Genomic DNA, 15,600 nt, shown 5'->3' on the forward strand with positions numbered 1-15,600 from the left:
GCTCGCTAGGGATTCAGAATCGCAGAGTCGTCATCTCTGCTGTAGCTAAACTGGATGCTTCATTTTAATTTACGACGTCACTGAACCAAAACGCGGGAGCACTCCCGAGCCTTTCCGGAACTCAGTGGAAAGGGGGGGGGGGTGGAGCCAGACAGTGACCCGGAAGCAGAAGTGGCCCTTGCAGGCAGAGTGCTGGAGAGCGGCAGCGGCGACCGGAGCGGTAGGAGCAGCAATTTATCCGTGTGCAGCCCCAAACTGGAAAGAAGATGCTAATTAAAGTGAAGGTGGGAGCACCTCCAGCCTTGCCAAGACGCAGTAGTACTGGGCTGGCAACCGTGCCTTACGGGAGACGTGGGGAAGGAAAACCACGCCTTTCCGCAGCCTGGAGGACGCTGACTGCCTCAGGGCTCGGCGCGAGGGGTGGTGGGAAATAGGGGGACCCAGAAGGGCTTTGAGAGCGGGGCCCGGGTCCCACCTGACGACCCTGGGGTCTTTTGCCATCCCTGCTTTTTTGCCAAGACTGTGCTGTCACCCAGAATGGGGTCGCTTTTGTCGGGTCTCACTGTATTCGAACCCCCGCAGTCATAGAGAAGGCCTAGCAGCGGCTTGACTCCCCCGTCTCTCAGATTCTTGGAGTAAGCGCTGCTCTCCATTCTTCATTCCCAGGGTACCTGTTTCTCCCAGTCTCTAACGTAGGTCACCTCCGAGCACAGCCCTAAAACGTTAGCCCGGGGAAACCGGGGCCTCCCAGGGGCTAGAGTATGAGCCTTTACTGGTGGTTGCCAAGGTGTGGTATCTCACCCGTCCTACAGGAACCAAAGCGGGGAGTGTGTTCAGTCAGCATCTGCCTTTCTGAGCCTGGCATCCTGGACCAGCCTCACTTCCTTGGCTGAGGCAGGTTAGTTACCGCTGCCCTAGTTCTTGGTACTAGCCATGGTTTCCTCCATCTGCATCTCTCAACTCCGTGGTGGTTCTTTACCAAATTGCAGCCCTCATTAGTCCTATCTGCTGTTTCCTCTTTTGTGCCTTCAGTCAGACAGAGATCCCCCCGCCCCCCCCCCCCAAAAAAAAAAACAAACTGCTGACAAGTGATGAAGTCTAATGCTAGTTTGGCCTTTTTGTAGCTAAGTAAATCTATCATTATTTCATCAGCTTCTTAGCATGTTTACCGTGCAGAATAGTCATTCTTAACCTTGTCTTCCCCCGTCCTTCCAAACTACTTCTTAGCTAAGATTTGAGGTCAAGTATTAAAATAGTATATTAATGATGATTTTTTTTTTTTTAACGTTGAGTAGCGACCTATGTAAGAGTCGTAACATCAGTTTAATAGGTGAATGGGTCACTGGCACCATTAAAAAGAGAAAATAGGCTGGGCGCGGTGGCTCACTCCTGTAATCCCAGCACTTTGGAAGGCCGAGGCGGGCCGATCCCTTGAGCCCAGGAGTTCGAGACCATCCTGGGCAACATGGCGAAACCCTGTCTCTACAATAAATACAAAAAATTAGCCAAGGGTCTGGGCGCATGCCTGTAGGCCCAGCTATTCGGGAGGCTGAGATGGGAGGATTGATTGATCCTGGAATGTCGAAGCTGCAGTGAGCAGTGATGGCACCACTGCACTCCAGACCCTGCCTGAAAAAAAAGGCTGGGCGCAGTGGCTCATGCCTGTAATCCCAGCACTTTGGGAGGCCGAGGTGGGTGGATCACCTAAGGTCAGGAGTTCAAGACCAGCTTGGCCAACATGGTGAAAGCCCACCTACTAACAATATAAAAATTAGCCCGGCCTGGTGGTGGGCGCCTATAATTCCAGCTACTCTGGAGGCTAAGGCAAAAGAATCGCTTGAACCTGACAGGCGGAGGTTGCAGTGAGCTGAGATAGCGCCATTGCACTACAGCCTGGGCAACAAGAGCGAAACTCTGTCTCCCCCACCCTCCCCCAAAAAAAAGAAGGGGGGGGAGAAAATAGGAAACATCAGTTTAGTGCTAGGTAAGGATATTGTTTTATTAATTTTTTTTTTTTTTGAGACAGAATCTCTGTTGCCAGGCCTGAAATTTTTTATTTTATTTTATATGTATATTACGCAGTGGGTGTTACTAGTTCATATTATTTTTTAGTATGAATCACTGTCAAAATCTTGAGAAACACTGTTGAATACTTTTTTTTTTTTTTTTGAGATGGGGTCTCACTCTGTCACCAGGCTGGAGTGCAGTGACGCAATCTCAGCTCACTGCAACCTCTGCCTCCCGGGTTCGAGCGATTCTCCTGCCTCAGCTTCCTGAGTAGCTGGGACTACAGGGCATGCCACCACGCCCAGCTAATTTTATATTTTTAGTGGAGACGGAGTTTCACCATGTTGGCCAGGATGGTATCGATCTCTGGACCTGGTGATCCACTTGCCTTGGCCTCCCAAAGTGTTGGGATTATAGGCATGAGCCACTGCTCCCGGCCTATTGAATACTTTTATTGACTTTTCAATGCATATGGATTCTCATGTCCACTAGGTCCAAAGAAGTTAAGTTACTAATGTTGAATGTTTTGTACACTTTTTGAAAATGTCACCCCACACTAAGAAATTTTATGTCACAACCCATAGAGACACAAAAACTTTGCTATTTGTGATATGCTCTCAAACTTTCAATTCTAAGTTGATTTGATAACCCACTGATGGGTTTAGACCTGCCAACTGATGGGTTGAGACCTGCAGTTTAAAAAATACTGTTTGAAAGGCTGGGCATGGTGTTTCATGCTTGTAATCCCAGCACTTTGGGAGGCTGAGGCGAGTGGATCACGAGGTCAGGAGTTCGAGACCAGCCTGGCCAACATGGTGAAACCCCGTCTCTACTAAAAATACAAAAATTAGCCGGGTGTGGTGGCATGTGCCTGTAGTCCCAGCCACTGGACAGGCTGAGGCAGGAGAATTGCTTGAACCTGGGAGGCAGAGGTTGCAGTAAGCCAAGACTGTGCTGTTGCCCTCCAGCCTGGGCAACAGAGTGAAACTCTGTCTCAAAAAAAAAAACTGAACAAAAAAATCAATGCTGTGTGTGGAAGCTTGAAAAGAAAATACAATATCCTATCACCTGTGGTCTTGCTAAAATGCTGATTATGGTTCTGTGGGTCTAGGATGGGGCACAGGTTTTTGCATATCTCACAAGCTCCTAGGTGATATTGAATGTCTGAGAACTACACTTTGAATAGCAAGATTCTAGATGTTTTTCTATTTCTTTGAATTCATATTTATATGCTACTTCTCTAAAATTGCCAGTCTTCTTTCCTACAACACTTACCCTTCTGCCTTCAAACAGGCCTCTGTGCCCCATCTCTATCTCCCCCTCTCCCCCATCCCCTCTTGTTTGTTGCATTTCTTTATTAAATACATAGGAAAGCAGTTATACATGAGATAGCTGTTAGTCTCATCTGAAGAAAATAATAATTTAAAAAAGAAAAAAAAAGAGATAGCTGTTAATTACCATGTAAGTGACATATTTTTATTACAGTTCCGTTTTTTTGTTTGCTTGTTTGAGACAGGTTCTCACCTTGTCGCCCAGGCTTAGGGTGCAGTGGTGCCATCACGGCTTACTGCAGTCTCGACCTCTCAGGCCCAAGCAATCCTCCCATCTGAGCCTCCTGAGTAGCTGGGACTACAGGCATGTACCACCACCATACCCAGCCAATTGTTTTATTTTTTTGTAGAGACGGAGTCTTATTGTATTGCCCAGGCTGGTCTAAAACTCCTGGGGTCAAGTGGTCTTCCCACCTCATCCTCCTAAAGTGCTGGAATTACAGCAGTGAGCTACCATGTTGGACCCCTTTTTGAATTATTCTTTCTTCTTTTTTTTTGAGATGGAGTCTTACTCTGTCGCCCAGGCTGGAGTACAGTGGCGTGATCTCGGCTCACTGCAACCTCCGCCTCACAAGTGATGCTCCTGCCTCAGCCTCCCAAGTAGCTAGGACTACAGGTGCCCACCACCACACCCGGCTAACTTTTATATTTTAGTAGAGACGGGGTTTGGCCATGTTTGCCAGGCTGGTCTTGAACGCCTGACCTCAGGTGATCCACCCACCTCGGCCTCCCAAAGTGCTGGCATTACAGGTGTGAGCCACTGCGCCTGGCCTCATTTTGTTTTTGTTTTGAGACAGTCTCACTCTGTCACCCAGGCTGGAGTGTAGTGGCATCATCTCAGCTCACTGCAACCTCCACCTCCCAGGCTCAAGGGATGCTCCCAGCTCAGCCTTCCAAATTGCTGGGACTACAGGTACATGCCACCACACCTGGCTGGTTTTCTGTATTTTTAGTAGAGATGGCATTTCACCATGTTGCCCAGGCTGGTCTTGAACTCCTGAGCTCAAGTGATCCACCTGCCTTGGCCTCCCAAAGTGCTGGGATTACAGGCATGAGCCACCGTGCCCAGCCGAATAATTCATTTCAACTGCTGTCTCTGTGTAGCCGACTTCCATATTTTTCTGTAAGATTTTACAATTAAATTCTTCCCGATTTAAATCTTCTTACCTTGTCTCTCTGGTTCTAAAATGCATCATCTTCTGTCATAAGCCATATCCCAATACCCATCTCATTTATTAATCCCATCAGTCACTCAGGTGTCTGGAATACAATTCTTTAGAGTCATTTAAAATTATATGGTCCTTTTATAGGACCTAATTTTTCACTTAAAACCTCTGTTTCCATTTCCATTACCCTCATTCTGGTCTGGGGTCTTACTCATTTATATCTTTATTTCTCTGTAATACTTCCAACCAGGTTTTCCTACCATCATATCCCCTCTAAAGTGTAGTCTAAACCAAGATGTGATGTACAAAACCATAATGTGCAGGTCTTTCTTGAGCTTCTTTTGCATTATATTACTCCCAAAACCCAGATCCTTCATTGATTTCCTCATTGTAGATTACTTTGGCAACTGTCTTTACTATGTGAACTAGTTTTCTCATTCATGTTTTTTAACATACAATAAAATGCACAGTTCTTAAGGGTTTAGTTCAGTGAGTTTTTAACAATAGCATAAGTTGATGTAATTACAAAATCTCAACATTTGTATCCCTACTCCTCAAGAGTTTCATAGGTTAGTTTTGCTTGTTTTAGAACTGTATATAAATGGAAGTATTCAATGTACAATTTTTGTATCTGGCTGCTTTCATTCTGCGTAATGTCTATTGTAATGTGTGGTTTATTCCTTCTATACTGAATAGTATTCCATTGGACGGATTATATCATAATTTGTTTATCCATTCTGCTGTTGATGGGTGTTTGAGTTATCTCCAGTTTCTGGCTATTATGAATAAGGCTTCTATGAACATTGTTATGCAAATCTTTTTGTGAACGTGTTTTTATGTCCTTTGGATAAATACCTAAGAATGAAATTACTAGGTCATGTGGTAGATATATGTAACTTTATAAAGAAACTAAGGGGTTGTACCATTTTATATTCCCACCTGCAGTGTGTGAGCATTCCAGTTTCTCTGTACCCTTACTAGCTGGTACCTTTGTAGCACCATAAAAATGCTGATGTCATTCGTTTTTATTTTGGCTCTTATAGTGTTATAATGTTATATAATATAAATTAAGACACTATGTATAGTGTTATATAATGTTATCTCATTCAAGGCTTAAATTGATTAACATTGATTTTCATTCACCATAGCACTTTGTCATTGCCCCTTGTGTTTGGACAATATAGCACTTCCTTTTGTTTTGTTTTGATTTGTTTTTAATTTTTATTTTATTTTATTTTATTTTTGAGACAGAGTCTCCCTCTGTCGCCCAGGCTGGAGTGCGGTGGAACGATCTCGGCTCACTGCAACCTCCACCTTCCTTCAAGTGTCCACCATGCCTAGCTAAGTTTTTGTATTTTTGGTAGAGACAGGGTTTCCCCATGTTGGCCATGCTAGTCTCGATCTCCTGACCCCAAGTGATCCACCTGCCTCAGCCTCCCAAAGTGCTGGGATTATAAGCATGAGCCACTGCGCCTGGCCAGAACTTCCTTGTATACAGCCTTATTCTGTTAATTTTATGTCTAATTGTTTCTTGGTTGTACATCTTTGCTTGATAAAGATTGTTGGCAAGGCTGGATCACATTTCTTTTGTATCTCCTCCAGTGCCTAGAGCAGTATGTTAGGTTTAGGTTCATCTTTTTTTTGTTTTGTTTTTTGAGATGGAGTCTCACTCTGTCACCCAGGCTGGAGTGCAGTGGCGTGATCCCAGCTCACTGCAGCCTCCACCTCCTGGGTTCAAGCCGTTCTCCTCCTCAGCCTCCTGCGTAGCTGGGATTACAGGTGCGTGCCACCACACCTAGCTAATTTTTTTTTGTATTTTTAGTAGAGACGAGGTTTCATCATGTCAGCCAGGCTGACCTCGAACTCCAGACCTCAGGTAGTCTGCCCGCCTTGGCCTCCCAAAGTGCTGGGATTACAAGCGTGAGCCCCGGCGCCCGGCCTAGGCTCATCTTATACTTGTTTAAATATCATTGAATGTATTGTCAGGTTGTGGTGTGATATATCAAGAATATCTTCTAAAATTGTTCAGTTACTTTAAAACAACTTTATGGACAATTTCAAACACATACATCAGGAAAGAGAAGGGTGTATGCACCCTTCATCCACCTTCAAAAATTATCATCTCATAGCCAATCTTATTTAATGTAAACCCACCAACTCCTTTTACCTGGTTTTTTAAAGCAAATTCCAGATAGCGTAGCATATGTTATTCACACATATTTCAGTGTTTATCTGTAAAAGAGAAGCTTTTTTCTAATATAACCATAATTATTACATCTAAAAATTTAACTGATTGCTTACTATCATCAAATTACCCTATTGTCTCTCTCTTTTTTTTTTTTTATTAACAGTTTGAATCTGGATCCAGTTAAGATCCATACATTGCCATTGGTTTATGTGTTTTTAAGTTTCTTTAAATCTGTAGATTCTCCTTTTTCCCATTTTTTCCTTGTTGAGTAAACTAGAGTTTCCTGCAGTTTGAATTTTGCTGATTACATTCCCATGTTTTTCTTTTTTTTTTTGTTGAGACGACTCTTGCTCTGTCACCCAGGCTGGAGTGCAGCAATGCAATCTTGGCTCACTGCATCAACTTCTCTGCCTCCGGGGTTCAAGCGATTCTTGTGTTCTCGTGCCTCAGCCTCTTGAGTAGCTGGGACTACAGGCGTGCACCACCATGCCTGACTAATTTTTGTATTTTTCATAGAGATGGGGTTTCGCCATGTTGGCCAGGCTAGTCTCAAATTCCTGGCCTCAAGCGACCCACCCACCTCGGCCTCCCAAATTGCTGGGATTACAGGCATGAGACACTGCAACGGGCCCCCGTGTTGTCTTTTAACATATTCCTCTTTCCTCGGTATTTCCTGTCAGCTGGTAATTAGATCTAGAGGCTTGATTAGTCTTTGTATGTTCATATGTGAGACGAATTCATAGGTGGTGATGTGGTATGTACTTCCATCAGATTGTTTTGTTTTCTGTGATGTCAGTCATTTCCTACATCCATTGTTTCATTGGGGGTTACAAACTAGGAATGCTGTAATATTCTTGTTGCTTCATATATTAGCTGGAATATTTGGAAAGTGTCCAAAATGGTAGCCATTAGCCACATTTGAAATGTAACTAGAGAGATTGAAGAATTGAAATTTTGATTGTACTTGATTTTAATTAAATTTAAAAACTGAAACTTAGCCGGGTACAGTGGTTCACACCGTAATCCCAGTGAGTTAGGAGGCTGAGGCGGGAAGATCACTTGAGGCCAGAAGTTTGAGACCAACCTGGACAACATTTCGAGACCCCATCTCTACAAAACAATTTTCAGGCCGGGCATGGTGGCTCACACCTGTAATCCCAACACTTTGGGAGGCTGAGGCGGGTAGATCATTTGAGGTCAGGAATTTGTGTGGCCAACATGGTAAAACCCCATCTCTACTAAAAATACAAAAATTAGCCAGGCGTAGTGGCATGCGGCTGTAATCCCAGCTACTTGGGAGGCTGAGGCAGGAGAATCGCTTGAGCCTGGGAGGCGGAGGTTGCGGTGAGCCAAGATCATGCCACAGCACTCCAGTCTGGGTGACAGAGTGAGACCCTGTCTCAAAAAAAAAAAAAATTAGCCAGGCATGGTGGTGTGTACTTATTATAGTCCCAGCTATTCAGAATGCTGAGGTGGGAGGATACTTTGAGCCCAGGAGTTGGAGGCTGCAGTGAACCATGATTACTCCACTGTTTTCCAGCCTGGAACACAGAGCAAGACCCCATCTCAATAAATAAATTAATTAATAATTAATTAATTAAAATTAAAAAAAAAAAAACAAAAAACAGGCTGGGCACGGTGGCTCACACCTGTAATCCCAGCACTTTGGGAGGCCGAGGCGGGTGAATCACGAGGTCAGGAGATTGAGACCATCCTAGCTAACACGGTGAAACCCTGTCTCTACTAAAAATACGAAAAATTAGCTGGGGTGGTGGCGGGCACGTGTAGTCCCAGCTACTTAGGAGGCTGAGGCAGGAGAATGGTGTGAACTCGGGAGGCAGAGCTTGCTGTGAGCTGAGATTGCACCACTGCACTCCAGCCTGGGCAACAGAGGGAGACTCCATCTCAAAAAAAAAACCAAACTTTTAAGTATGTTGTTGGGTTTATAAATCTACTTTTTCTGTTGTAAATTATGAAATTTAAATATAGTCAAGTATTTCAGATGAAAATTTACCATTTGAATTTTTTTTTTTTTTTTTGAGATAGGGTCTCACTCTGTCACCCAAGCTGGAGTGCAGTGGCACAATCAGCCCACTACAGCCTTGAACTCCTGGGCTTGGGCAGTCTTGCCTCAGCCTTCTGAGTACCCAGTTGCTGGGACTACAGGTCTGTCTGTGCCACTATGCCTGGCTAATTTTATTGTAGAGATGGGAATCTCACTATGTTGCCCAGGCTGGTCTCAAAATTCCAGGGCTCAAGCAGTACTCGCACGTCCCCTTCCCAAAGTGCTGAGATTACAGGCATATGCTACCATGCCCAGCCTACCGTCTCTATTTTTTTTTTTTTTTTTTTTTTTGAGATGGAGTCTTGCTCTGTTGCCCAGGCTGGAGTGCAGTGGCATGATCTCAGCTCACTGCAACCTTTGCATCCCGGGTTCAAGCAATTTTCCCGCCTCAGCCTCCTTGGTAGCTGGGACTACAGGCCTACGCCACCATGCCCAGCTAATTTTTGTATTTTTAGTAGAGATGGGGTTTCACTATGTTGGCCAGGCTGGTCTCGAACTCCTGACTTCGTGATCCGCCCCCTCGGCCTCCTAAAGTGCTGGGATTACAGGCATGAGCCACCGTGCCTGGCCCCATCTCTACATGTGATGTAAATATGAAATACAGTATTTTGAATATTTGGGTGGAAAAAAGAATGTAAAATATATTAATTTTTATATTGATTACATGTGAATAATATTTTGGCTATGTTGGGTTTAAAAATATTAAAATTTTACCTCTTAAAAAACTTTGACAATGTGGCTACTAGTAAATTTAAAAATTGCATATATGGCTTGTATTACTTTTCTACTGGACAGTGCTGCTTTACAAACACCCTTATCAAGGACATTGTTTTTTAAATAATTTTTTATCATTACAGCATATTCACATTTGTGGCATTAAAAAATGGAAAATACAGAAAAGCATAATAATGTAATTAAAATCACCCATAATTCCACTACTCAAGTTAAAGCATTAATATACTGTATATACCCTTCCAGGCTTTTTGGAGAGCATATAGATGCATGTGTTGTTTTTACAAAATTTTAGTTATACTCTATATACTATAACTTTTTTGTTAAATTATCAGTATATTGTTAATATATTACAAATAGTTATCCTAAACATTGTTTGAGGACTTTGTAATTTTTTGTCTATGATTGTACCATAATTTATTTAACCCTCAGCTGTTTGATATTTAGATTGTGTTTCTAATTTTATAGTATCAAAATGTTGCAATAACCATTGTAGGTATACTTTTGGACATAGTCATAGGTATTTTCCGGGAAGTTTGTTGCTGGGACACTATATTGCCAGATTGCTCTCTAGATATATTTATGGGCCTCTACAGTGGATTTCAGAAACAAAGGGCCAGCTCTAGAGTTTTAGAATTTAGAAACCAATAATTCTTTTTAAAAATATAAGGTCCAAGCATTTTGCTCCTGGGAGAGCAGCTCTAGATCTTCTCCAAGAGTCTTTTTTCACTCTTTAAGAATCTGTGGTCGGGCGCACTGGCCCACACCTATAATCCCAGCACTTTGGGAGACCGAGGCAGGCAGATCACCTGAAGTCGGGAGTTTGAGACCAGCCTGACCAACGTGGAGAAAACCTTCTCTACTCAAACTACAAAATTACCCAGCTGTGGTGGTGCATGCCTGTAATCCCAGCCATTTGGGAGGCTGAGGCAGGAGAATCGCTTGAACCTGGGAGGCAGAGGTTGCAGGGTGAGCTGAGATTGTGCCGTTGTACTCCAGCCTGGGCAACAAGAGCAAAACGCCATCTCAAAATAAATAAATTACATAAATAAATAAATAAATAAATGATTGTATTATCGGCCAGGCACGGTGGCTCACGCCTGTAATTCCAGCACTATGGGAGGCCAAGACAGGTGGATCACTTGAGGTCAGGAGTTCAAGACCAGCCTGGGCAACATGGCAAAACCCCATCTCTACTAAAAATACAGAATGTTATCAGGCGTGGTGGTGCCCGCCTGTGGTGCCAGCTACTTAAGAGGCTGAGGTGGGTATCACCTGAGCCCAGTATGTCGAGGTGCAGTGAGCCATGATCACGCCACTGTACTCCATCCGGGTGAGACTGAGACCCTGTCTCAAAAAAAAAATAAATAAAGTGAAATAATTTGTGGACAACACAGAATTACAAACTTTTTATTTTGTCTTTTTAAAGTTACCACAAATTGTCACCACCATTCCCTAAAAGGACATTAACACCTGAATATATTTAGTTTCATGAAAATTTCACTGTTAACACTGCTTTTCTCATTTTACCATAGGCTATTGAAAATTTTCACACAGACCAGCATAGGTTGGGGTAGAAGCTTGAGAATCACTGCTGTAATTTATTCTTTCACATCCAAACAGGTTAATCCAAAGAAATTGTTCTTGTATTTTTGGAAACATACTAGTACTAAATAATTCTCCTTGTTGGGAAATTTTCTGAGTTCTCTTTCATGCTGGTCTATGTGAATACCATAAGGAGAAACCATATGTTATTTTCTGAGCTAGTATAAGAGTGTACATTGGGTCCCAATACTAGAGCAGCCAGATAGCAATAAAAGCACAGGCTCTGGGACCAGGGAATCTGGATCCATGCTCTACTTTTGATTGCATAGCTATGTTTTTAACCTAAGTCTTATTTTTCTCATCTATAAAATGGAAATAGTAATAGTCCGTATCTCATAAATACTGGGAGAATTAAATGTGATGCATGTAAGATGCTGATCATAGTTACTGACCCTTAGAAAGTGTTCAATGGCTGGGCAAGGTGGCTCATGCCTGTAATCCCAGCTCTTTGGGAGCCGAGGCAGGAGGATCACTTTAGCCCACGAGTTTGAAAACAGCCTGAGCAACATAGAACTCATCTCTACAAAAAAAAAAAAAAAATCTTAAAAATAACTGAGTGTGATGGTGCACACACCCTGTAGTCCTTGCTACTTAGGAGGCTGAGGTGGGAGGGTTGTTTGAACCCAGGAGGTCAAGGCTACAGTGAGCCAGGATCACACCACTGAACTCCAGCCTGGGTGACAGAGCAAGACCCTTAAAAAATAAAGAAAAGGAAAAAAATAGTTTTCAGTAAATGTTAGCTGTGATTATAGCATGATCATCAGTATATTTAGCCCTTCAAAAATATTCATTGACTGCTTATGTGTCGAACACTGGGAAAGTTTAACACTTAAACAACTAGCTGTAATTGGTATATTAATATTGGAAGTATTAATAAAGTACACTGGGAACAGGTCTACACATTATACAGGAGGTGTTTTACATTGCTGGAATACAATGGCACGATCTCGGCTCACTGCAACTTCCGCCTCCTGGGTTCAAGCGATTCTCCTGCCTCAGCTCCCGAGTAGTTGGGATTACAGGCATGTGCCACCACACTTAGCTAATTTTGTATTTTTTAGTATAGAAGGGTTTCTCCATGTTGGCCAGGCTGGTCTCGAAGTAATCCACCCACCTCAGCCTCCCAAAGTTCTGGGATTACAGGCATGAGCCACCACGCCCTGCCAGGAGATTGTCTTTTATTTAAGGGGTCTTGAAGTTTGGAGAAGGGGAGGATATTGCAACAAGGAAAACAACGGAAGCAAAGAAATGCCCATAAATTAAACTGAGCATGGTGTGTTTGTGGCCTGGATCACTGTAGACTAATGCAGATAGAGCTTTAAGAGCAAGGACAGATGGGAGATGACACAACATTTATGACTGCATAATCAGTATAATTATTGTTTTGGATATCACCAGCCCTTAACTTACGGAAGAAGTCAAGAAGACAAGAGCTGCAATTTAGGATTTAGGTAGAAGTCTGGAAAGATATGGGAGATGTAATGTTGACTTCTAGTCCTCTTTTCTCTTTTTTCTTTTTCTTTTCTTTTTTTTTTTCCGCGAGGGTATTGCCAGGGTCTTCCTCTTGCCCCGGCTGGAGTACAGTGGCACAATCATGGCTTGCTGCTGCTGCCTCTAATTTCTGGACTCAAGCGATCTTCCCACTTCAGCCTCCCAAATAGCTGGTACTACAGGCATGCACCACTACACTCAGCTAATTTTTTTTTTTTTTTTATTGAGACAGGGTCTCGCCGTGTTGTCCAGGCTCTTCTGGAACTCCTAGGCTCAAGTGATCCTCCCGCCTCAGTCTGCCAAGGTGTTGGGATTGCAGGTGTAAGCCACCATGCCCAGCCAATTCTAGCATTTTTAAAAATACTGCTCAGAGGTGATTTCTGATGTCCTTGAGAATTCTTTGAATTATCTGAATATTAATTCCTAGTATTGATATTTAGAACAAGGTCCTTCTGACTTTTTTTACGATACCTTTTAGGCCGGGTGCAATGGCTTACGCCTGTAATCCCAGCACTTTGAGAGGCTAAGGCAGGCGGATCATCTGAGGTTGGGAGTTTGAGACCAGCCTGATCAATATGGAGAAACCCTGTCTCTACTAAAAATACAAAATTAGCCGGGTGTGGTAGTGCATGCCTGCAATCCCAGCTACTCGGGAGGCTGAGGCAGGAGAATTGCTTGAACCTGGGAGGTGGAAGTTGCGGTGAGCTGAGATTGCGCCATTGCACTCCAGCCTGGGCAACGAGAGCAAAACTCCATCTCAAAAATAAATAAATAAATAAAAAGATACCTTTCATTGCCATATTATCCAAAAGAATGCCAATATTCTCACTGGTTTTGGGGGACTGATTTTGGAAGATGACTCATGGAATTAAGAGGATCTGATGGTTCAAAGAATCTTGCCCTATCAAAGTTGTTCACAGCCTAAAAAATTTGATAAATGAAGGTATGTTCAAAGCCTTCTCATTCTCCAAAGATAAGAATATGCACCTTTTAGAAGGCATTAGATCCCAAAGACCAAGATAGGATGTTTTACCTAGAAGACAAATTGTACATTGGGCTTTAAGGACTCATGAAACCATTGCCTGTTTCAGACGCTGACCGGAAAGGAGATTGAGATTGACATTGAACCTACAGACAAGGTGATGCATGCCCAGCTCCTCTTCATGCACTTCTTGCCATGTATATTTGTTTGCATATGCTTATGAACTTGGTCCTTTTGCTCTTATGCTGTCTGCATAGCCCTTGTTCTTTCCATTTCCATGGTCCTAACCCCTGAGCAGCCCCTGACTACTTGTCTCTTTAAAGGTGGAGCGGATCAAGGAGCGTGTGGAGGAGAAAGAGGGAATCCCCCCACAACAGCAGAGGCTCATCTACAGTGGCAAACAGATGTGAGTTTGGAGTGAGAATGACAGCGTGGCAATCCTACGTGAAGATGAGATGAGAGGGGGCACCTACTGAGGTGGATCAGGGGTGCCTCTTGTTTTTGGTGCCTTAGACCCTTTGGCAATCTGGTGAAGCCTCTAAGCCCCTTCTCAGAATAAGATTTTTTCAGGCATAAAACAAAATATATAGAATTAAAAGAAAACTAATTATATTGAAATAGTTATTAAAATACTAAAACAAATTTGTGATATAGTAATATACGTACTTTTTTATTAATAAGATCTAATGGTAGGTCTAATATGACCATAATTTTGAAATATTTTCAAGATACCTATAAATGATCATGATAGAAAATAGTTAATTTCTATTGTTAACAATTTGCCTATATTGCTAATACTACTGTGGTTTTTGGGCTTTGTTTAAAGTTAGAAGAAATGTTAAATTTCAGTTGGGGGTTAGTAAAAATAAAGATGGGATTTTTTTTCTCATTCAAGTTCGCAGACCCCCAAAGAGATCCATGAAACTCAAGAACTTCTGTTCTGGCTGGGCGTAGTGGTTCACGCCTGTAATCCCAGCACTTGGGGAGGCTGAGGTGGGTGGATCACCTGAGGTCAGGAGTTCGAGACCAGCCTGGCCAATATGGTGAAACCCCATCTTTACTAAAAATACAAAAATTAGCTGGGTGTGGTAGTAGGCGCCTGTAATCCCAGCTACTCGGGAGGCTGAGGCAGGAGAATTGCTTGAACCCAGGAGGCGGAGGTTGCAGTGAGCTGAGATCATGCCACTGCACTTCAGCCTAGATGACAGAGCGAGACTCTGTCAAAAAAAAAAAAAACAAACTCGGCCGGGCGCGGTGGCTCACGCCTGTAATCCCAGCACTTTGGAAGGCCGAGGCGGGCGGATCACAAGGTCAGGAGATCGAGACCATGGTGAAACCCTGTCTCTACTAAAAATAGAAAAAATTAGCCGGGCGCAGTGGCGGGCGCCTGTAGTCCCAGCTACTCGGGAGGCTGAGGCCGGAGAATGGCCTGAACCCGGGAGGCGGAGCTTGTAGTGAGCCGAGATTGCGCCACTGCACTCCAGCCTGGGCGACAGAGCGAGACTCCGTCTCAAAACAAAAAACAAAAAACAAAAAAAACTCCTAAGTCTTTTTTTTCGGCTTCCTTTTCCTGCAGGAATGATGAGAAGACAGCAGCTGATTACAAGATTTTAGGTGGTTCAGTTCTTCACCTGGTGTTGGCTCTGAGAGGAGGAGGTGGTCTTAGGCAGTGATGGACCCTCCATTTTACCTCTGTACCGTGTCGCTCATAATGAGGCATCATATATCCTCTCACTCTCTGGGACACCAGAGCCACTGCCCCCTCCCCTGGATGCCCAGTATTGTACATCTACTGGTGGGAGACTGTGAGGACCCCAGGATTCAGTATTCCTGGCCCAGAGGGCCCTTGCTGGCTGTTGGGTGTTAGTTTGCAGTCCTGTGTGCTTCCTTCTCTTATGGCTGTGTCCCTGGTTGTCAATAAAATATTTCCTGGCCTCCTGGAATCTTTCTTCTGTTGCACAAGTTGACTGAAATAAAAAATGGACGTAATGCTCACTCAGTTATAGCAGGCTGAAGGAATCGGACAATGGAAG

General features: G+C 43.5%; 1 protein-coding gene across 1 annotated transcript; it reads left to right on the forward strand.

The window, feature by feature from the left end:
* The first annotated feature begins 119 nt into the window (after positions 1–119).
* LOC105477859 (NEDD8 ubiquitin like modifier) lies at positions 120–15,510 on the forward strand. Its single transcript, XM_011734705.3, has 4 exons — positions 120–284; positions 13,677–13,724; positions 13,891–13,973; positions 15,144–15,510. The coding sequence occupies exons 1-4, from the start codon at positions 267–269 to the stop codon at positions 15,238–15,240; spliced, it is 246 nt and encodes an 81-aa protein (XP_011733007.1). The 5' UTR covers positions 120–266; the 3' UTR covers positions 15,241–15,510.
* The last annotated feature ends 90 nt before the right edge of the window (positions 15,511–15,600 follow it).

This window comes from Macaca nemestrina, chromosome 7, assembly GCF_043159975.1.
Source record: "Macaca nemestrina isolate mMacNem1 chromosome 7, mMacNem.hap1, whole genome shotgun sequence".
Lineage (NCBI taxonomy): Eukaryota > Metazoa > Chordata > Mammalia > Primates > Cercopithecidae > Macaca > Macaca nemestrina.